This window comes from Pteropus vampyrus, unplaced genomic scaffold (assembly GCF_000151845.1).
Source record: "Pteropus vampyrus isolate Shadow unplaced genomic scaffold, Pvam_2.0 Scaffold137, whole genome shotgun sequence".
Taxonomy (NCBI): Eukaryota; Metazoa; Chordata; class Mammalia; order Chiroptera; family Pteropodidae; genus Pteropus; species Pteropus vampyrus.
In genome coordinates this window covers 1,438,702-1,462,057 of record NW_011888918.1, presented here as the reverse complement: position 1 = coordinate 1,462,057, position 23,356 = coordinate 1,438,702, and the positions used below count along the sequence as shown (strand labels likewise).

Below are 23,356 nucleotides of genomic sequence, written 5' to 3'. Positions count from 1 at the left end.
CGCACCCAGCCTTCCTGTGTGCAGCTCACCCGTTCCCCCTCTTACCTTCCACCGCCATCCGCTCCCGGAGTTCCTGCTGCAGTCGGCTCTGCCGGTCTTCCAGTTCCAGCTCGCGGGCGCTGGGGAGGGAGACAAGCAACAGTGATCTGGGGACCACAGTAACTCATCTACTAAATTAGCAGGCTGTGTTCCTGCTGTGACAGGCACTGAACTCACGTTCCCCTTTAGCTGGGTCCCAACCTAAAGCCACTCACAAAATCATCAGCTCCGACTCGTAGCGCACCATGGCATTTTTCTCTTGCACCAGCTTGAACCACTCCTGCATCAGCTTGGGGTCGTCCTTCTTGCCCATGCCTGCCAAAAGAGAGGGCATGTTACGTGCATGGAGGGTCTGCTGTCTACCCATCCAGCAGGAGTCATCACACTGGGGCAAATGTGCAAAGAGAGCCGAGCAAGATGCTGCCGGAACGCTCCCAAGCCAGGTCCAGAGTTTGCCTGCAGCTGTGGAGGGGGTGCCACCCCCCGCCAACCCCCAGGGCCTAATGGACCCTGCATTTCCATTTGTCCTTCCCAGGCCTGGCCCTCACCCTTCAGTAACCTGGTCATCGCTTGTTTGGAGCTCTCCTCAATGGTTCTCTTTTGGTATGTTTTAAGTGCTTTGCCTTCCTGTTTTCTTTCATTCACTTAATATTTCTTTGGTACTTGCTATGAACTAGGTCTGCTTTGAGGAAACCAGCCTAAGGAATTTATATGCCATACTTCGCCTCCTTTTAAGTCACTCACTAACTCAGCCCCTTCCAGGCACTGCCTGCCCTGGGCCTCCGGTACTACACCTCATTATTCTTTTATCTGACCAAACCACTCTCGCAACGGATCCTGCATGGAATACGTAGCACATCTCAAGACAGCTATCAGGTTTCTCACCAAGGGCAGAGAAACACCAGCAGACCCTAGAGACTAAGTGAGGCGGCCACTCCTGGCTCTGATCTAATCCCAGCAGCAGCTTCCAGGGCTGGTGCCTGCCTGCTCACTCAAGTTGCCCTGCACCAATGCATGACTGATATTAAACCTCCATCTGGTGCAGCCTGACCCTGCTGGGCTTAACTGCAGAAGGAGGCTGGAAGAGAGAACTTTCCAAGGAATCACACCACCCGAGGGAACAAACACCTTGTTCTTGGAGCACAAAGCTCTTGGCCACCGTGTGATCCTGCCTGAATGCAAAAGACAGACTGTCAGTGGTTCTTCAATATTTTTGGGTTACAAACCATTTTGAGACTCAGGAAAGCTAGAGACTGTCTTCCTAGAAAAATGCTTGTATATACATCTAACAATTTCATATAGAACTTCAGGGTGTTCATGGGCTGCCTGAAGTCCATCCACAGGGCCCCGGTGAAGAGGCATTGGACTGGAAAATCCTTCAAAGTGCTTTCCATTTTATGAGTTACTTGGCTGGATGTTCTATCCCAGTAAAGACCAAACCCAGAAACATAGGGAGTACACTCTCAGGTGGGACGGCTCATTTATCAAGTTCCTTTACTTACTCCTACATTCTTACCACCTGACTTCCTTGCCACACTGTTCAAAGACAATTCTTTCTGCAATGTGGTTTGCTTGACATATGAGGCCCAAGCCAGTTAGTCTTTCAATGGAGCCACACTCTGGAGAGGCAGAAATGAATCCTGTTCATATAAATAGGGGTTAGCGTATGCACTGTGCCCCAGTGCAGATGCAGCTGTGCTCCCAAGGTGAAGGCCTGTGCCTGAGTCCGAAGGATGGAAGCTCCCTCCTGACTGGTCAAGCCTGTGACTGTGGAGGGCATGCTGGAGTGTCTGGGGACTAAAGCTCTCCTTACCCAACCCAATAGACTTGGTTCTTTGGCTTTAAAGCAGCCTACAGCTCAGTTCCATGCATTCCTTTCTGAGCATCTCTGCACAGTGTGCCCACATGGCCATGGAAGATGGAGCCCTGAGGCATGCAAGCTGCCCAGTGTGGCAAGCCATGAATACACTGGGAAGTCTCTCCCTCCTTCCCACCTCCCCAAAATTCCATGGGGAGACATCCAAACACCACTCATGAGCTATGGCAGATTGTTCACAGCCGATGAGCAAAGGTATATGGTGGGGAGGGTGAAAGTCAAATGTGAGCGCCATGGAGAGCAGAGGAATAGGTTAGCAAGGGTTAGTCATGACCACACTTCCCCTTCCCCTTCCCCTTCCCACATGCCTTTTCAATGACAATCTCATCACTGCAACAGACTTCAAATCAGACAAACTTAAACACACACACACACACACACACACACATACACACACACACACACACTCAGCAAGACACAGGGTAGAGAAGTTTGCTTTTAGTGATTGTTTTGGAAAAGAACTCAAGAGGCATTTGTGTAGACCAGTCTTTGTAAGGACAGTATTCCTCGACTCCACCAACACAAATCATTGCTGCACAGGTGGGAGGTTCCTCGCCTGTGAACCTGGCCCCTCTATCTGCTGGATTTGAGACTGAAAGGCCCAACCATGAATGGTGGTGCAATATCGTGGGATGCTTGGCTACAGCCTGGAAGGCCTGCCCTGGAGGCCCTCTGGTTTCACTCCGGACCCCAGTCCTCCCCTGAGACAGTCAAAGGGATACTGTTCCTTTTAAGAAACTGCCACATACTCATGGAGTTTTGTAATAGGGCTATCAAGTGTCAGAGAAAGAAAGAGAAACAGTTGGGTGTAGGTCCCTGTTTAACTGGCGTTGCTACAGCCCTGAGAGGCAGTGGGGATGAGATGGGGAGTTACGTTACCTTCCTGGACACAGCAAGGGCAGAAGGAGAGAGGTCTACGCCGTGGAGTCCCGCCACTGGGCTCAACTTCAAAAAGGACCAAACAAAGAGGAGGAGGAGGAGGAGGAGACGGAGAAAGACAAAAAGGAAGAGGAAGAGGAGGAGGAGGAGGAGGAGTTTGGAAGTGGAGAGGAACAGGGAGAAGGTGAAATAAAAAACAAGCAGAGGACAAAAAGCATAAAAAGTGAGAAAGGAACAGGAGGAAAAGAAAAAAATACAAGAAATGGAAAAGCAGAAACAAGGGAAACAAAGTCTACAAATGAATTAAGTCCTTTTTTCAGCACGGAAACTGAACAAGAGCAGACCCAGGCATGGGTGGCAGTCCCTGATGTGGGCATAGGGCTTAAAAAAGGAACGTACATGCACACGTTCCCTTCCTGATGGCAGGCCGCTCACAGGTAAGGGGCCGTTCCTCCTTCCTCTAGTCCCCACTGGGAGGGCGGTGACACTGGGTATTACCATACAGTGGCCTTTTGGGTTTTGGGTTCCCTTCTCAAAAATGCCCAAAGCCCCTGGACAGGCCTGCCTAACTCTGTAACAGACTGTTAGATATGTAGCCAAAACTGCTTCTAGGTTTTGCAGGTGATAACCCTGGGCAACTAACGAAACCTGTACTCATATTCATAGATACATGCCCTCCCAGTAAAACTAAGCTTGGATATGTCTAAGGAGTAAGGAGGGGTCTGTGACTGCTGGGTTGCCATGCCCACAGAAAGCAGCTCTGAGTCTTTGGAGGCAGCACCCAATCTTGTGATGGGATTCCAGTGCTCTGACATCTGCAGTGCTTTGAACTCTGAGCCAGGACATGCTGGGAGAACGTGTCCACGCAGAAGCAACTTCCACCAGCCTGTTTCGCTATCCCCCCACAAGCCAGGGAGAGCCAACCATCCCCTTTTCTTCTGCTCTTTCCATCTGCACAGCTAGGGTAAGGCTGTCACACTTTGGACTGTAAGACCAAAAGGGGTGAGTTGACAGGACATGCCAAAACCTCACAGTAACAGTGCTAGTAAGTCATGGATGGGGCAACTGAGAGAAGACAGTGTGCAGAGAGAGAAACTCAAGAAGAGGGAGAAGAGCTCAGCAGGGACCATCACAGAACCACAGGGGCACACACAGGAGACGAGGAGCCCCTCCCCAGGCCCCTGGGGCAGAAACGCCTCAAGAACTGTAGGGTGGGGGTGGGAAGGTGACCCGGTGGTTGTACAGTTGGAACAGGGTGTAAGAAGTAACCCCGTTTTAGTCACCTGAAGGGCTAAATAGACAAGCTATTGGTTGAGAGGCCCTTGTACTTTGCAGTTGAGTAAAAGGCACCACATTCTCTTTCGTTTAAGCTCCTCACAGTGGTTTTCGTAGTACTTGTGCAGTTAATCTGATATTGGATAAAACTTCGAAACTAAAGCCAGAGACTGTGTGCATGTGCATGCGTGTGTGTGTGTGAAATGCTGATTATACCCAGTGTTCTCAACAGACATGGACTGTGAGCAGCTCACAGTCAGTGGGGGAGGGGAGAAGGGTTTCTTTCTTAAAAAAACACACTGCTTTGTAGATGATCTGCATTCAACCTTCTTTGTTGCAAAGGGTAGATTTTGTGTTGGTGCTCGGAGCACCTGGGTAAATCCCAAGAACAATGACGTTAAACAGTACTCTGTGCTGCTTCCTGACACTGACGTTACACCAGACAGATTGGGCTGCAGAATGAAACAGTGTCCATGTTCATTGGCAAGGCACAGTGACATGATACACAACCAACGCATACCCAAAATAAGGAAGTATACCTGCATGTATACTTAAAAATGTGTTTCTACTTTCTGGATATCACAAAATATAGCTTTTAGCTTCTTTTATGTAGACTACATCCTATACATTTCTAATACAGATGACAATACGAGATAACAGAATATTCAGAACAGAAATTAGGAAGTGAAATTAGTAAAGGGGGCATCAAGTAAAGCAAGTGTAAAAAAAAAAAAAAAAAAAAAAGCATTTTCATAAGGAGGCAGAAAGCAGGATGTGCAATGTCCAGAAGGGCTACTCCTTGAAAGGAGTTGGGTAGTTGACACAATGCGTGGTTATGGTCTTCTTTTTCAGACATTCCTGCATGCTCCAAAAACACACCCAACAAATATTGTTTTAAAAAGAAGAAACTGAGGAGGGGAGACTGACTGGAAACACCAAACAAGGGGAGTCCGCCTAGACCCGAATCTGAAACGAACATGCGAGGAAGCACAGAAGCATGATTTTAAGTGTCGTTTCTTTGCCTTTTTTGGAGATGTGAGAAATAGAGGATTTGGTTCACTAGTTCTAAGGGCAAAGATGTGCTCAAGTTCATGGTAGATAGAAGTTTAAAATAACTTTTTTTTTTTAATACTAGGGTACCCAGTTTCTGTCTCTTTGTACTGGCCACCATGTTTGTCACCTTGAACCATCTCTGTGCCCTCTGAGCTCCAGTCGTCATTTCTGAGCGACCCCAGGGTTTGGTTCTGGTGAGAGGATTTTTACCAACAGGTCTACACTCTCATCTTGACTGCTCTGTTTGCCCTCAACATTCTGCAAGCTCACCTGCTCCACCTTTTACCTTGGCAGCAAACTAATTTTTTTCCTTTGAAGCAGCACTTCCTTTTGAAATGTGACCACCATCAGCAACTCTTCAGCACCCACTCACCTTGATCTCTGGGGGCAGGTAACGTGTGTCACTGAATTTTGAAAAGCAGCAGAATATTATTATATAGTAAGGCAAGTATCATCATATCCCAGTGTGATGCATGAAATAAGCATGGATAGTACTTCATAGTTTCAAAACACTCTCACATATATTACTTCATTTGATCTAGACATCAGCCCAGGGTGGCAACCTGGATGGGCATTAGCATCTCTATTTTTAAATGAAGGATCTAAGGCTCAAAGAAGTTAAATGTGGCACAGAATGACTAAAACCTAGATCTTTCCTTTTCCATTCTGATCCAAGAGTTTGCCCTCTTTAAAGTGCCAACAAAGGTTCTAGGCAAATCTAATAATAGGTAGCTATTGGAAGCAGAGGAGTCACACACAGACACTACTCAGACTACCAGGCCTGGGAGGATGGCATTGTCGCTCTTTCCTCCAGTCTTCTGTAGAGGATCAGAGAGGGTAAGTGACCTGGCTTAGGATATAGTGGTCTTGCCTTCCTAAGCTGGAAGTGCACTCCACACCACCACTTTGTCTCTGACCTGCTTGGACACCTTGTTCCAAGCCCTGCCTCTTGTGTGGCCCAGGACAGTCCAAGACCCAACAGGTTGTAGAGCAGTTGGCAGGTGGGAGAAGCAAACAATCCTACGATGCCTTTCCCTTCTCTATACCTGTCCTTTTTATATTTCCATCTTCCTCTGACTTTTGCATAAAGGCTTTGCCCAAGACACTTCATCTCAAAGCACTACGTCCTCCCCTCCCACCCTGTCAGCTAACTGAATGAAATGTTCGGCTAGCTGGAAAAAATGACTCCTCAGGACTGAGTTTGGATGTTCATCTGAAATGCACACAAACCCATCTTCAGCCCTTTTGGTAGTCAAAACCCCAAGGCCCCCTAGCCCTGAGATTGGAAGGTAGAGAAGGGTTTGGTACTTTTCTCACAAGGAGAGGTGAGGATGGGATTATAAAGGCTGGAGGGGCCAGGACAAAGGCCTAGCTCCACTCACAGGCCAATGTACACCACAGACAACATGAGCTGGGAGGGGAGTCGGCTTGAGGCTCTGCATCTCCAATTCAATCATTCAGTTCTGCCTGGTTATATTTAATCCATTAACTTCTATATTGGTGATACAGAAAAAAATCAAAATACCTTATAAGGATAATGGACATATTTTAAGGACTAATAAATTATACAAGAAATGTTTGAGTACCTCTCACGTACCAGGCACTGTGTTAGTTACGCATCAGCCCTGTTTTCCTTAAGAGACAAAGCATGAAAATTATTTTAATTGGGAAGCAACAGAAGAAAGCAACCACAGGAGGAAAGCAAGTTGGTGGGTCAGTCTCAAGGATTACTGAACAAAAGGAAAGTGGTTGACCAGAGAGCTGGTCTGGAGCTAAGCAGCAGTTGTGGGGATGTGCCTTATCCTGGGCACCTGTCTCTCCACACTGTAAGGCTCCTAGTTCTCCTTGTTGGACTAAGGAGCCATCACAACAGGCTTCACAGCTGTGCCTGGTGCAGCATGGGAAGTGGCCTCCTAGGGAGAGATCTAGGTTGCAGAAGTCCCAGCCAGGAATGCTGCATTTCCCCATTGAAACACTGGTATGACCCAGAATGTCATAGCCTCACACTGTACACTAGAGATATTTTGAGAAAAACAGGTTTATGAACTGAGCCACCACTTATAAGTGCATTTCCACATGAAAATACAGAATTCCAAATAATCGGCTCACATACATCATACAATATCATCCTTTTACAGGCTTAAAATTGCCCTCCCCACACCTTTCCTTATAATATACCACAGTTGTTTTATGCACAAAAGTTTGTAAAGTGCTCCAGGGTTAGATTACTTCCCTTCCAGCTATACTTTCAGAAAATCCTGCATAAGAGATTCTTTTTGATTTTGGCTTCCTTTCGGCTTCTGAACAACAAGCTCCAAGGTGTTATAGGTAGGAAAGAGGCAAGCTTACTTCTCAGTTGCATTCTGAGATTCCACATTCCTGCTACAGGAGCTCTGGGTAGACTCCCATTTCTCACACTTGTTTCTGGAAGAATGCTACTATATTTACCGATAACTGAACCAGTGTTTGAACAATAGCTTTTTATCTAATTCATGCTACAGTTGCTACCAAAATTTTGTTCTTCTTTTCCTAAGAAACATCAGGGACATTATCTTTCACACCAAAGCTCAATCTAACAGATTAAATTTACAGAAAGTATAAGTATATAAGAATGGGGCTTTCACTGATTTTCTTTTCCAAGTTCTTCAGGTTACATGACCCAAAGCAAAGGAAGATTGACCAAATGTTTTGTTGACTAAGATTATATTCAACTGCTCTGACTCCTCAACCCAGGAAACCTATTTGCTCAGTACCAACACCATGACCCTGACATGAGGTAGCCTCTGCACTGCAAGAGCTAAGTGCTCAGTCCCAACACCAGGGGCAATGAGAAACACTGTAGTCCTACCAGGGAGTCAAGCTGGCTACAGACTGGTAAGGTGGCATCATGATAGAGTGGAAAGTTTGTAGTCCGGCAGGCGCACTCTACATACATGACCGGGCTGGGAGATGCCTTGTCTTATAAAACTTAGTGCAGAATGGATGTCTAGATTGTATGTGTATGGAGTGGGGTTGGGAGATGTGGGGGATGGGGGGAATGAAGGCCAAAAAAAGAAAAAAAAACCAGCACGTAATAATTGCGATCCAACACACACACACGCACTTACACACATGTACGTACATTCACATGCATACATACATGCACACTGAAGAATATTGGGAAATCTCAAGCATTTTAAAGTTCCTAAGCAAAAACAGAGCCAGGTCAAACAGACAAGCCAAAATCTACCAACATCAAATTAAAGGAAGCAAACAGACCCAGAAGGGAGGGGAAGTGAGCAGGCTTGGGGTAGGCCCCCCTGTGCCTATCCCAACTCACCAGCAGCAATGAAAGACCACTTTCCAGTCCTTTACGTTACATTTCTAAAGCATTCATGTTCTTTCAATTTCCCTTTGAGACAAATCAAGAGGTGAGGTCTTTGAAAACTAGAAATTAGGTATATATACTTTTAATCGAAAGTTATTCAGAAGAGACATGGCTTTTATCTAAAGATTTCCAGTCATCTATCTGTTCTAGTGTTACAAAATGTGGTGACTGGGCAGGGTAGGAAAACTGCTTAGTGTCCTGAGGAAGAAAAGGAAAGGGGAGTGAGGTCACTTAGGGACCCTTCCTCTCTGGCCCAAGGATCATTCTGTGTTCTTTTAGTGGCTTCTTTTAAAATCATGAGGTTTAGCTCTGGAAGATAAGATATTTATTCTATATACTCTGTGGCTCAAAAAGACTTTTAATATAGATTTGGAGCCTTTATACAGTTAGCGGAGAGCCACCATAAGACCCGATTGATACAATATAGAGTGATAGGCAGAACCTGAATGCTGCCTGGAGCTTTGTTTTACCCATATGAGAAATAAGATGGGCCTAGCAATGAATGGGGTTTCTGTGTGGCCTTTTGAGGATGCCAGAATAGAGAAGCAATCGGCTTCTACGTTTCAGGCTTCAAAAGGATAACTTCTCCCCCAAATAATACTACCAAGTGCTCCAAGAATGAAACATCAGCAGAAACTGTATTAGGGACCTAATACTAGCACCTAAATTTTCCTCCAGGAGCTTGACATAAACAAGGCTGGAGGACCCTTGCTCTCTGCCTGGGGCACACAGTGACTCCATCTGGAATGAACGTTTCTCTCATGCTTCATTGGTAGGGCAGTAGCAGGCTCTATGTGGTGAGCAGGACCCACAAGAGAAGTCTAAATTTTACACAGAAATCATAATGAGCTGAAAAAGAAGTGATGAGTTGATGAGAACCAAGTAGCAGGGTTATAAGGTATCTGATGGTGGGGTATTTTATAATTCAGAAGACACCCTGAGTTCCTTTTTTGTATTTTTTTCATTTTCCCCTGGAATTTGTTAGGATTCTAAATCCAAAAGGCTAGTGGCTGGAGTCCAGGGACACAGAAATGAAAACAGCCAACTACACTTTTTCATTCAAGCAATGGGGGTAAAGAAAATAAAATTAGACACACGAGGTAATCAGTGTGGTAATCTTGAATTGAGAGGGAAGAAGGAATATAAAGAAATGAGTTTTGACAGTTCCTTCCAGATTTTGATTTATAAAAACCAAATGAACTTTTTTCACACATTGAGATTCATTTAGAATTGAGATAAATATTTCCCAGGGAGTGTTAGGAGGAGGCAGGAACGGAGTCAAGGTCGTTAAAAAGGAACAGGGTCCATTAATTGGAATGTAAGCATCAGCCCTTTTACAGCATCAATGGCCATGAGTGTGGAAGTCCCTGAATGCACCAGAAGCTCTGGGGGCACTGAAGGACTCTGTGGAGGGTGAGAATCCATGGGACCATGGGTTGGAGAACAGAGAGCAGAGAGAGACCAGTGACAACCCAACCCACCCAATGAGGCTAAGAGCCAGCCTCTTTACTGGTAGAGGCTAAGAAAATGGCACTGTCTCATAGTAGGAATCACAGAATTATGCCTTTGGATTCTAAATGAAAGGGCCAAAAAGTGACTTAAAAGGATGGGGTTATGGGAAAAATGAGAGAGAATGATCTTTGCTAGCTCTTCTGTTTTAAGACCACTTCTAGGCAAGGGGAAATGAAGAGGCCAGACTGCCCAACCAAGGATGCAGAAACTCCAAGAATGTGCCAGAGTCTCCCCTGGTTAACCTCAGGAGCAGCTATTTGGCACTCTTCTTGAGAAAAAGGCAGCTTCCCAGGAGAAAAACTGCCCAAAGTCTAGAATTATGGCTCACGGATTAGTTATTTCTCCAATCTAATACAAGTGGTGAGCTTCATACAGCAAGACATCAAATATATTGAATTCATTTAAGGTCCTCCTACTTCAGAGGGCATATGAATCATTTAGAAAGTTTGTTAAAACATGGGTAACCAGAGTTTCCGATTCAGCAGGTCTGCGCTGGGGCTTGCCAATCCGCATTTCTAACAAGCTCCCAGGTCATGATGCTGATACTGGCCGTGCAGGGACCACACTTTGAGAACCACTGCCTTAGACTTTTCCTGTCTTCATTGAAAAGAACTGCAAAGTAAGTCTCAGGCCAGAGCAAGGAGGGAGGGACATTACTATAGGCATCTGTCATCATAGCCTCAAGCTTGGTGAATTTGGGCAGAAATCACAAGTGGCATCTTCCCATGCACTTGGATCTCTCGGGGAAACATGAGCACACCCCGATGAAAATGAAAATGGTCGAGGCTGAGTTCTTTACATGTTTGGTTCTTAAGTGTGGTTGGCAGTGAGCTCCTTCGTGGATGTGACACCTACAAGTTGTGAGGGATGAGATCCAGGGCAGAGGTCATGTTGGAGTATGTGTGTGAATCCATGCTGCATGTGCATGTGTTCACATGCACATGAATGCTTGTGTGTGTGTATGCGAGTATGAGTGCATGTGAGTACCTGTGTGTACTGCTATTGTCAAATCACCAGATGATATTAGAAAGACTAGGATGCAGATACGAGGTTGATGGGTTGGGGTAGGTGAACTTTTGTTATGAAACATTATGATAACCCTGGGCAGCAGAAGCTATTTCAAATCTTCTCCAGAGTATATATGGCAGTGGGGAGGACCCAGCATGCTGCTCCATTATGAGCTGGAAAAGGGCCTGTGCTTTTGCCATTTGGTTACCGGGTTGATTTCTTGTTGTTGTTTATGAGCAGGGACTGGGGAGAGCGGGTCAGAAAAGGATGTCAGCAGGGTTAGTGTCAGCAACAGATGCTGCTATACATACCACCCAGATGCAAGTCGATGAGGTCACTGTAATAAGACTCTCCCCAATAGTCTACAACAAGGAATTGGTGAAGAGAGAGTTACTGGATCAGATAACCCTCCTGTCCCCCCATACCCAAAGCAATCAATGACATGAAGCATATGAAACACACAGAAATATAGCAAGAGAGCAAAGAAAAACAGCTGGAAAGCATGCATCTCTCTGTAAGTACATTATGTGTACACACATGCTGAGCTGTATACTTCCTGGTGGTGGGAGGGGGGAGTTCACTAAACCACAGGTGACAGTTAATAGCCAATAACAGTGTGATTCCTGGTTATCTCTCTGATCAGCATGGTCCATAGGCTTTGGCTTTTCTGGGAATCTTGGCCCTGCTGGGACTCAACCTCATCTAAGATTTAAAAAATTCATGGGCTACTTATTTCCTCAGTTATGGAATATTAGAAGCTCTAGGCTGAGGGGCTAAAGGCAAGATGTAAACATCCTAAAAAAGCTCTGCAAGGACACCAATCCTTAGCTTTTAAGGCAGTCAGAGCTCTCCCAAGAATTCACACATGTGACCCCACTGGTGAATGTATCAAACTCCTTGCAGAACCACTTTTGCTGGATGGGTTTGAGATGAAGGAGATCCTCTTTCTTCTGAGGTCAGGCCCCCAAATTCGGCCAGCCTTCTCTTTAAAAGCAGCAAATGAGCTGTAACTATTTGCCTGAAAGCTCTTGGAGGTGTGCTGGCCACTGGTACTCCTAGCTTTTTTAGTTCTGCGTGGCTGTCCAGCGAGGATGTTATATTCTTCACATGCCTGAGATGCAGAGACTGAGCCCTGCCAAAGGGCTGGGCTTGGGCAGGTAGTCTTCATCCTCTCAGAATCGCAAATAAACTCAGAGCGCAACAAACAGCTGCTAGTTCTCTCCTTTTCCTCCACAATCACAATGTAAATGCTGACCCTGGCAGCCTTTTGTTCCCCACCAGCCTTTCCCCTTCAAGAATGGACATCCCAAAAAGTAGAATGCAATCCTGGAATGGTTTTTCAACTCATGCTCAAGGCTGACCCAGTGGTTTAAGTTTGAATCAAGGTTCTAGAAACAAATTGGGCTTCCCGCGTGCTCCAGACCAGGAATCATGTAAATCTCAGTCTTGCCCTCAGCTCGAAGGTTCTGACGCTAACCCTTGTGGTCTGGATACTCACGAGCCTCAGACAAGTTGAGACCAATGGGATGGCAGGTCCATATCAAAACTCAAAAAGGGAAGGGGCTGGCTAGCATTGCTGGAAGACTCCAGACTCTCATGCTCAACTAAGATTAGCCAGGAGCAACCAGACTAATAAGAGGAAAGGAACGCTGAAGCAGGAGAGAAAGGAGCCGCCAGTGTGCACAGACTGGCCTCAGAGATGATCTCTGCCAAACAGGAACAGGGTCACTGGGACTTCTGACAAAGGCGAGCCTTTTAAGTGATGTGCTTAAAATAAGAAAAGGAAAATAGTATATTTGGAAACAAAGTTGTATGGTAGGGGCTACCATATTCTGAGAATTTCCCAAATGTATCTTGGGGAAGTCTCCCAATGGAGCTACCAAAGCCTGTCTTTAAAAATGGGATGGATTTGTATTTGGATAGAGGTGTTCTGGTAAAGCCTTGCTTAGAAGAGTATGGACTAGGACAGTGGTTTTCGAACTGTTCTGTGGAACCCTAGGGTTCTTCAAGTGCTGTTCTGGGGGGGGTCTCCCAAATACCTGATTCACAAACACGGTGAACTCCTTTAGACACTCCATGTTCAAATGTTTGATATGCCAACTTTTAACCCACTGAAGCCCATCAACACATTAATTCGTGCTATCAGATAAGCTGGCTTTTGTGAAGCCCTCAGGACCAAGTTTCTTAAGCCCTCTGTGTGCAAGATCTTCACTCCCAGTAAAAGGACATTCATTTGTTTATTTAAATTCTGGCCTGTAAGTTGAGTGCTCATGTACAAAAGTACAGGGGAGCATCCCAGGAGCGCTACTGCTCAGTGAGACCCAGCTTCTCAAGCAGCTCCTGTCACAGTGAGGTCCTCTAAGTGAGTAACATGCATGTCAAGATATCATAGCATAGTTGGTTTTTGTGTTCGCTGAGTGTTTGGGAGCTTCTATTCCCAAACTCTGAGATATACTCTTTATAAGGAATATGAACTGTTAGATTTGGTAGTGATTCAATTGTAAAAACAATCCCTACTGCTCCAAGCATCAAGCACCTAGATCATTTAAACTGTATATATCCTGAGATCTCCAGGTGAGCTGTTACAGCAGCTACCTCTGTGTAGCAGGGTGTTCTCTACACTGTGTCCTAGGCATCAGCTGGAGGCTGAGGCTGACCTCTCCTATAACCTGTATTTTCAAATTTGTGTTTATTAACATTTTAGAGTAATTATGTTTTATTTAAACTTGGACTTATAATTTGGTTTGTAAAAAGGGTGCTGATGCTAAGAAACAAGTTTGAAAACCACTGACTTAGATGGTTGTATATGTTTATGAAACGATAATTATCTCAACAACTAGAAGGAAATTTTGGCAAAATCTTATGCCAGTCTTCAGTGGTATATTTTCTCTGACCCCTCGCCAGCCAGTAGCCTGTTGTAGAGATACTGAAACTCTGTCGCAGACTCAAACTGCAGGGCAACCAACAGGTATGTGAGTGCTTTATGGAAACCATCAACCCTGGGGTGGCCCACCCAAACCTCAGAACTTGTGAGCAGGGAGGCAGAACGTCTTCCATGAGGACTTAATGCTAACTATAAAACGTAGGTGTGCTTGCCTGTTGAGCTAGTCTGACTTATCTGTTGAGAGATCTACCTCTCACTTTCCAGCTTGAGAGGAGTAATTTGCAGGGAAGGGCAGAAGGAATGACGGGCCCAGGGCTCCCTGCTGATATCTTCTGCAAGAGAAAGCAGCAAGGGCAGGCCCTGTGAGTCGCTTATAGCTGATGCATGGCGTCTCTTGTAGGTTTGAGCCAACTCCCTCCAGGGGCTCAAGCTTAATAGAGGAGGCCAAGTTAGAGCATGCAGGGCAGGGAGCAAAAACGAGGATGGCAGAGACATCACAGCTTCACTTGGAAGCTAGGGCCATTTTTAGGTGAACTTGAATCTCCATTCCTTGACACGGGCCAGTGCTTGCCTTGTAGTCGCACATCTCAGGCTTCTGGCTTACTGGCTACTCAGTGGTTCACGTTTTTGCATTTTATTTGGTGGCCCAGGCTTCAAGCAGTAAGTCCAGCATCAGGTAAAGCACAAAACCAAGAACCTCACGTCCTCATCTTTCTTCCCCATCCTATCTCTTCACCTGAAGGTCATCACTGAGTCGACTGTTAAGATGCAATTTCTAGGCCTTGAAGGGCCTGGAAAGGAGAGCAACTTCTACCCCTCATGAACTTCAGTCCTCCCATACCCAATTAGTTCAACTCGACACCAGGCACACGCTATGACATCACCCTACTGGTCAGTTTTCAAGCAAGATCAGATAGCAGCAACTAGCTCCATTCCTGGCTGCCTCTTATGGGTTCTTCTTTGGTTTAAAGACAGCCTGCTTGCCAGGAGAGGTACCACTCATCCCTCTGCCACACTAGAATAAGGAAGTAATAAGGGGTTACCACAAAATTAGGTCACGGCCTTTCTTCATTCCCAGCCTCAAAACTTGAATGCTGACTCTGGAGGCCTGTGCTCTCTAGAAAGAGATGAAGGTTTCCCCATCCAGACTGTACTGAGACTTGTGAACTCTTGAGAAAGCGGACATCAATCACTCCATATATGTGTTGGGGCTACAGCTGGGGCTGGCGCAGCAGTTTCAAAGGCTTGAACCAACAGGGGTTCTTGGGCCCTTGGGACCTGGTATGACTCAGGTACTTCCTTGCTTTCTCTGTGTTCAATTGTGCTATACCCACCCCATAGGCTCCTCTGGCGAACAGTGGGTGTCACCACACTCTATTCCGGAGATCTTCCCCAGGAATGGCAGTCACTAACCACATGGCCCTCACAGTCATTTCCCAGTGTCTACTCAGTGCCAGTTCACCACAGTCCCCCAAGCCTCTCTACTCTGTCCTGAATGTTGAGCTTCCAGGAAACACAGAGCTTGGGTTCACACTAGGGAATCTGTCTGCTCTGCCCACAGGTGGTGGTGAGAGCTCTGCGGGGCATGTGTCCTCACATGTTCTGAGCAGCCTGGGCAGGAGAGGGAGGCTGGAGAGCTAAAGATAGGAGGTGGCCCATGGGGAGCAGGCTGGGGGCTCTGCTTGTGCAGTTCTGTGATGGTTCCTTGTGGTACAGTCTCCCTTATTCCCAGTTATTTTCTTCTAGAGAAAATGATGGGGTGGGAAAGGAGGAGATCCAGTGCTTGCCATCAACAGAGGAAGTGGACTGAGACTTCATTCCATGGGTAAACGGCAAGCCCTGGGATAGGGTGGAAGGACAGGTCTGGGCCCTGGGGCACTCCCAAACTGAGGTGTTTCTCATTCCTTTGCTTAACAAGAAGCCCCAAATCTCAGTGACAAAGGGACCCAGAGAAGTTTGCTGGAAAAGAAGCTGAATTCCAGATGAGGTGATACAAAACTATCCCTATCATGGTGGAGATGGGGGTGGGGGCTTCCCTTAGGAACAAGCCTACTCCCAAGAGAACCTAGACAGTACCTGCTTCACCACGGAGCGCCTTCTCCACAGCGACCCCCCTCTCCTCCAGTTGCCTCTGCTTCTCTTCTACTTGCTCCAGCTGCCGCTGGATAATCTACGAGAAAACAAAACAGTAGAAGCATCCAACTTTCTCTCTTGCCTCCTAGTTCTTAGGAGGACAATTAAACTGCACAATTATAGAAGAAGAAAAACAAATAAGGCTCTAGTCAATGGGCATTAAGCCCAGAGTATGTAGAGACCACAAACGAGCCTCCCAGGGCCCACTTAACCATGCAGACCCCGGGCTGTCACCACCCAGCTCCACTGCGTGGGTGCACGGCAAGCATTGAGTGACTAGCCCTTCTCAGGGCAATTCAAAGAGGAAGTGGATGTAAACTGCTGCAGGAAGGACTTAAGTACAACAGCCTACGACCCTCCTGATGGTGAGATTGCTAAAGCACTAGCAGAGTTTCTTGGGGAGAACTGCAGACATCCTGTCTCTACAAGATTAAAAAAAAAAAACAAAAACCTAGAATGGAGCAACCAGCCAGAATCTGTATGAAGCACATAGTGAGAAGTTCCTTTGTGTTATGTGGGGACCAACATTGGGCACCTAGAAGAACGTTCAACCCCCAAAGCAGCGGCCAGTGACATATCAATGCAGAGAGTGTGGATATAGATAGCATGATATACAAGAAAAGGACTAAAAGACTGGTGGGTTTTGATGTTTGATGAAACATGGACTACTTCGTTGGTATTTAGATTTGCTGTTAATGTTTCTCATTGCTGTATAGCTTTTGATTAGTGTGCTAATCTTTATGAATATAACTATATACATGTGATTTCATTAAAAATATTGTATTTAAGTATCTTTTAATACTTTATATAAAGAAATTATTTTTTTGTTCCCCGCAAACATCTAAAATGGTCTAGGATCTGTGAGGCCTGCAGACAAAGGCTAATGACCTCTAAATCCCAAGCCCATAATAGGCTGACAGCTCAAGTTTGCCTCTTGATAACAGTTCTTATAATTGAACTAGTTGACTTTGCAGTGATTATTCCAGAGCAAGAAATTTAGAAACTCAAAGCTTGGCTCTTCCCTTTCCATCAACAACTCCACAGTAAGGTTTCTGTAGTTTCATCAAGCCAGACTTCGGGGCTGCCCCTTCAGGTAATGGGACACCCCATCTACTTCTGCCCTGCCCTCCTTACTCTCCCACATCGAGGATGAGGACAAACTGGCTGGAGAGGAGGATGCTGCTATGTGACTTACCCCTTGCAAGTTGTGGCCCCTCCTGGTTTTACCTGGGCTCGGTGCAGCCGCTTAAGTTCCTCTTGCTTGGCCTGTCTCCGAGCTGCCTTCTGCACACGCCGGGTCAGCTTGGCATTCAGTTCTTCCTCCGTGTAAGTTCTTGGCTAGAGAGAACGAGAAACATTTCCTTAGTCAGGTGCATGCAGGCCTGAGAGGTTTGGGCACTGGTTGGCAGGGGCATGGAGGGCACTGTTCCAGGTCGCAGAGCACGCGCAGGGCAGACCGGTGGGCCAGAGGCGAGCGCAGACTCCTAGGCTGAGGCCTGGCCAGAGCTTCACTGGCATTGGTCCCTGCTGGAGCCCTAAATGCCACAGGGGATACCTCAAGCTCTACAAGTGAGATGCTTTCCCACTGTGACAGGTACAGGAGGCTCAGTGGGGGACTGACTGTTAGGGAGTTAACAGGATGAAGGGACATATATATGCTCCTTTATCATTGAGATCACCTGTTTCCCACATAAGGATGTCTGCTTTTTAAAAGACTTTTGGGGGGTAAAAATATTGGTAAAATGTTTCCCCACACTTCCTGCTTCTAGGAGATAAACGGGGAAAGAAAAAAGAAAAATTAGGATTCTTTTATTTTCTTGTTTGGTCTCAAAAGCCAGTTTTTTTCAGATGAGCAATATTTATAAGGTTCTTTTAAGATATAACAGTTGAAGTACAGAAAACAGGGATGCTCCTATTTTAAGTCTGGGTGAAGCCCAAACTAATTAGTACAGTCTGAAGAAGGAACTATGGAGGTGAACCTAGACTGACTCTGGGGTCTGTACAGAGGCCAAAATAGGCCACAGAAAGGAAGGAGGAAGCCATCTGGCAAGGCTGTTTCAGCCAGTACCATCGGAAACCGAGGAGCAAGTGGCCAAATCCACTGCAATTCCATGGAAGAAACTGCTTGAGCAATATACCCGCCAGTGTAGGCACTGAGGGTGCAGGGAGTATCAGATGGTTTGAATAAACAGGGGGCAACCACTGAGAGGCAAATGCTGGGGGGTAGGCCTCTATTCATAACACTTCTTTATTGCCTCCAAGAAAACAACAACAAAAAGAATTTTATAGACTTTAAAGGAGATTTCAAAATTCAGCTCAGGGGTTTAGTCTAATAATCTTTATTCCAAGAGCTCAAGTGAGAGTGGAGAGCCAACTGAGCAGGTAGTCCTTAAGGATGTCAGTGGTGTTTTGGTGCCCTAAGCATTTCACCTTGCAGATCAGGGAGCTGAGGGCTTGTGGGTTCCCCATTCCTGTAGTGGACAGTCTCAAAGGGCAGCCCTGTCCCCCACTGAGGCACTTGGAACAACATTATCACATGCACTCCAGCCAGCGAAGAGCAGGGTATCTCACCCTGTTTCTCTGTGATGACACAGCTAAAGAAAGTTCTGCTGCCGGTGTTTGCTACTGCTCCATGCATGTATGAACACAGTTAGTGAGGATGTGGCTGGAGGACCAGGACTGGGGGCTGCCCTGGTGGTTAATCACAGACACTCATGCAACAAAGACCAGCCAATGGGAACAACACACTACCTTTGATGCATATGATCTCCTGAATGCCAAGGCGTGTGGTACATAAATCGACTTTTAAGGGGATGGCAACGGTAAACAAAACAGAATAGTAATAATAATAACAATTAAAAAGAGAATACAAATGGAGCAAAATCAGAAGTTTAAAACAAACACAGACTAAAACACATGATTATTTTTCACAACGTCACACAGGACTGCACAGGTGAGGCACCTTGGTAGAGACCCTCGCAGCTGCCTCTCACTGAGTCACAGTCTTACTAAGGCCTGGGCTCACTTTTCTACCGGGAAGACAGCTTCTTCCTCATTGTGCCCCACACCTTCTCTTTTCTCAATCTCCTTTCTGTATAAATTAAAATTGCTTAAATATATTGTTATAGATGCTATTTCTCCTTTAGTAATCCATTTGCTTGTGGAAATTCAGACTGCTTCTTTCAGCTGAATGCTACAGATACTTGGACGGGGGACAGGTAGGAAGTTCCTCTCACCAGAGACACAGACAAGACACAGAGCAAGCTGAGTATCAACCTAATGTTCTCTTCCAAAAGGTTCTCTACCAGCAGGGCTCCAGAAGAAGGTCAGGGGTGCCCAGTGGGCCAACAGCAATCCTGGGATGGGAGTGAGCCATTTTTTACACACAAAGGGACTTGAAATAGCATCTATAACCAATATCTGTCAAAAACATTTCAGGCAGTAATTGTAACCTTTTCTCACTTTAGTAAACCTGCACAGAGATGCTTAGAGAGCTGAGGTTAATTTACATTTGCTCTCTGGTCTTCTCACCAGCTCTATTACATGGAAAAGAGGAAGCCAGGAAGTGAGGGAGAGAGGGAAAGGGAGGTCTGGAGATTTGGAGAGCCTCAGGATGCACTGTAATCCCTGTGGCCCTCGCTGCTTCTCCTGCAGCAGTGGGGGCCCCACGAGTGGAGTCTACATTTCAAGAGCCTATTGGCTTCAAGAAGAATGAGTCTGTCTCCTAGTTGGGACATTTAACTTTGAGTATGTAGATCCTATCTCACACTGACTCATCTCTCCCAGAGACTATAATGAGAGAAAGAATTACATACTACAAGTCCGTTAAAGAAAAAAAGACAGATGGTTTCCCCAAGCAGCATGTGAAAATCTCTATAGGAACTACATAACTACAACCTAAGGAATACCACTCAGCATCTCTACCTTGGCTGAAGGAAAAAGTAAAAGTGGTGGGGGCGGTCACTTACTGCTATCTGAGGGGGAAGGAATACTAACTTGGAAGAGGCAGAGACATGAAAAATCACAGCTCATCTGTGGAGTGCCAGGAGAGCGGGACCAGCCACAGAGCCAGTGCTTTTGCTGCAAACCAGGGCTAGGGCCTGTCAGAGAGGAAGTGAATGTGCTCTCTTGGCTTGGCCACAGTGGTCAGGAAGAGGCCACCTCAGTTGTATTTAAAGTCGGATTGAAGTAAAGAAAAGAGGTAAACATGAGTTAATTCTTGTTAGTAAGGCTACATACAAGGTAACTTAAAAAAAATCTGTATTATCTTAATTTTTCTATATAAACATTTTAAATAAAAATGTTATTTTTAGTGTTTTTTTTTTTTTTTAAAATGAAACAAAACTTAGGCACTTATTTCACAGATGCCTCACTCAGGGGTGGGTCTGTGATGTAAAAGGAACCATTTCACACCCTGTGGGGCACTGTTAACAAGAGGCTCCCTCCTGAGTCAATCAAACCCCATTCTCACTTTAGGTGTTCCCACACTCCCCTTACTTCTTACTCTGAAAAATTTCAAGCCTAAAGAAAAGTTGAAGGAGGAAGAAAATGAACACCTTCACCTAGATTTGCTAAGTGTCAGCGTTTTGCACACGTTTGGCAGACAATCTTTGTGTATCATCTTTTTTTCTGAATCTCTTGCAGACAATCATGCAATCATGATGCTTCACCCCTAAACATTTCAGCTTGTACTTCCTAATAACAGAGACACTACTCTACATGACTATAGTAATTTAATAGCTTTCAAGGAATTTAGCATTGCTATGACTATATTATATATCTGTGCATATTACACTGTTCATAAGCAAATTTCCTTAATTATTCCAAAGTATCCTTCATGGCTGTTTTATTTTGGTTTGTTTTCCTGCTTTAGCTTCCATTCTTAAAAATACACAGTACCTTGCTCTGGCCCGCCCCACCCCACACCACAGTTGGGGGCAGGTCAGCATGCCCCAAGCTTGGCTTTGTCTTTACTATTCCCTATACTGCCTTCAGCAAATGGCTCTGCGCGGGCGCGCGCGGGGGTGGGGAGGTGGGGTGTGTGTGTGTGTGTGTGTGTGTGTGTGTGTGTGTGTGTGTGTGTGTGTGGGGGGGACGGGCAGGGTGGGGGGGCAAAGGAGACATGAGGTGCTGGGATTCTAGGAGTGGGGTCCATGACCTGTCATTCACATAGACGGGGAGGAGTTCTCTGCGTGCCCCAGGCCTGTGAGGCCCGGGGAGAGGATATGATCGGTGAGATGTGTTACAGAGACAATGGCCTTGGCGTAGCCAGTTGGGCAACCTGCCACTCAGCATTTTGCCAGGATGTTTCATTAATTAATGGAGAAACAGTGGAAGAGATCTGACCACAAAAGCAGCCACAGGTGAAAGTTTTTGACCAACATGAGACAAACGGGCTGAATACCTGCAGGTCTGCACTGAGGCAAAGGAAAACTTGGACCACATTCTCCTTCTTCGCAGACCCCCTTTAGGATCCCCATAAGGCAGTGCCAGTCCCCAGTGTTGGGATGTGTTTAGGGATCCACATTCAGAGCCAGTAGAAATTCTTAGCTTAGTGCTAATGATACTGTCTGGGAAAGCACAAAATGGAACACAGATAGCAGCACACGAAGCCAGGTCCCTGTGGGAGAGTACATAGGACCAGCCTTAACTCAGTGTGGCCTGGCTGGGACATGTGGAAGTTCTGCAGATGGCTGGGATGGGATGAGAGGCCTATCTAGGTGCTCTTCTAAGAGCGGACAGAGAAGTAGTCGGCATGGGGATGAACAAATCATGAATGAAATAAGAACTAAAAGACTGGTTTCCTCTGGTTTGTCAAAAATTAAAAGGAGAACTGGATCAGGCTGGAAGGAGGGGACTGGAAACAGGCCACAGAAGTCATGTTACTGAACAGGCATATGTACGGCTCAGAACTGCCATGGCCTCCCCAGAAGTCACTGGAGAGGGCAGGCTTAAAGCCTTGTAAAGAAGGTCCAGGATGTTCTGGGGAAATTTTTCAGTCAAAAAAGGTAGCTGAAGGCAGCTGGGCCCTCACCTTGGACAGGAAGATGAGTGTGTGCCCAAGGCTGGACTATGGAGATGGGGTGGGAAGGCTCTCATTGACCCTCATGCCCCTGCTGCCTTGGCCTTTCTAGATTGTAGTCCTCGTGTCATCACGGTCTGAGACACAGATGCCCATTTAGAACTTTCTAAACCCTCTCCCTCTTCCAATTTCACTATCTAGACAAAGCTACGAGAGCTCTTAAAAATCAAAAGATTGAACAAATACCCAAGAAAGGCTAGTGATGAAGGAACTCTCAAATGCTGAGGGTTCACGTCTCTGAGAGCTGAGTGGACACATTGTGTCCTGAGCCTGGGGCAGTGAAAGGGGCCAGGTCAGATCCACAGTGCCCCACTCAGCACAGAACCCAGGTTAGTTTCCTGGTGCAGTTCTTTAATAGCAAAACTCCTCTCTAATGTACAAATGTACCAAGCAGGCAGGACAGCAGGGGATACTCCTCAGTGACTGGGCCCCCATCCCGGCCTTTGCTGGACCCTGGGCACAAGCAATCCTCCTCCTGTCACTCTGGGCACTGGTGTATTCTACTCCACGTGGGATTTCTGAAGACAAAAGAATGAATGGAAAATACTGAGCTGCTTCCTAAAAACAGAATGAATCTTTGAGCACGGGATGTCTGTCTTCACAAGAACTATGGCCACGGAAGCAAATAACCCTCAGCTGCTCCCTGAAAAAGCCTAAGAGAAGTCCCTGATATGTCTCCTAATTAGACTACTAGGTGGGCTCAGGATTCAGCTGTATGTCTGCTAGGAGACCAGAGAGAGCTCATGCCCGTTCCTGGTTTGGGATTTGCTTTCCTTTCCTCCACCTCATCAAAACCAATACTCGACAGAAGACAGAAGTCAAGGTTCTTGACCCCGCTGAAGCCCCACTGCTGACCGGGCCTGCATACCTCTCGCTTGGACTTCTGGGAGGCCCTCTCAAGGATGTCATCACTGGAGAGGTCAGAGTCCTCGGAGAAACTCAGCTGGCGCCGGAGCTGCAGCTCTGAGGGAATGCAGAGTGAGTACAGTGACCAGCCCGTCAGTACCACAGTGCTTCCCGATTTCTACGTTCATATAAGTAGCCCAGGAGAGTGGGGTGGAGGTTTGATTTCTCTCTAGTTTAAGTGACTTCCCATATTGGGGCCCCAGGAGCTTGGATGCTGACATTTGTCCAGGCAGAGGCGGACCAATACTGAATAGATGGTGCCCAAAGACAGCCTACCAGGATCTTCCGGCAGCATTGCCTTTATTTGAAATGATGTGACTTTAGGAAGTGCACATTCCTCCC

General features: G+C 46.3%; 1 protein-coding gene across 27 annotated transcripts in view; it reads right to left on the bottom strand.

Moving 5' to 3' along the window:
* Positions 1-23,356, bottom strand: part of MICAL3 (microtubule associated monooxygenase, calponin and LIM domain containing 3) — a 188,579-nt gene that overhangs the window by 6,390 nt on the left and 158,833 nt on the right. For 16 of the 27 annotated variants that reach the window (XM_023535148.1, XM_023535149.1, XM_023535146.1 and 13 more), the window contains 7 exons: positions 22,977-23,071; positions 18,778-18,828; positions 17,254-17,364; positions 15,970-16,063; positions 11,321-11,371; positions 255-354; positions 46-119 (listed from right to left, as the gene is read on the bottom strand). In XM_023535148.1, coding sequence (XP_023390916.1) covers positions 46-119; positions 255-354; positions 11,321-11,371; positions 15,970-16,063; positions 17,254-17,364; positions 18,778-18,828; positions 22,977-23,071 — 576 coding nt within the window. Of the gene's footprint in view, positions 1-45; positions 120-254; positions 355-1,281; positions 1,659-8,457; positions 8,514-8,555; positions 9,339-11,320; positions 11,372-15,969; positions 16,064-17,253; positions 17,365-18,777; positions 18,829-22,976; positions 23,072-23,356 lie in introns of those variants that run through there. The other 11 variants (XM_023535155.1, XM_023535158.1, XM_023535167.1 and 8 more) reach the window with 7 other exon arrangements.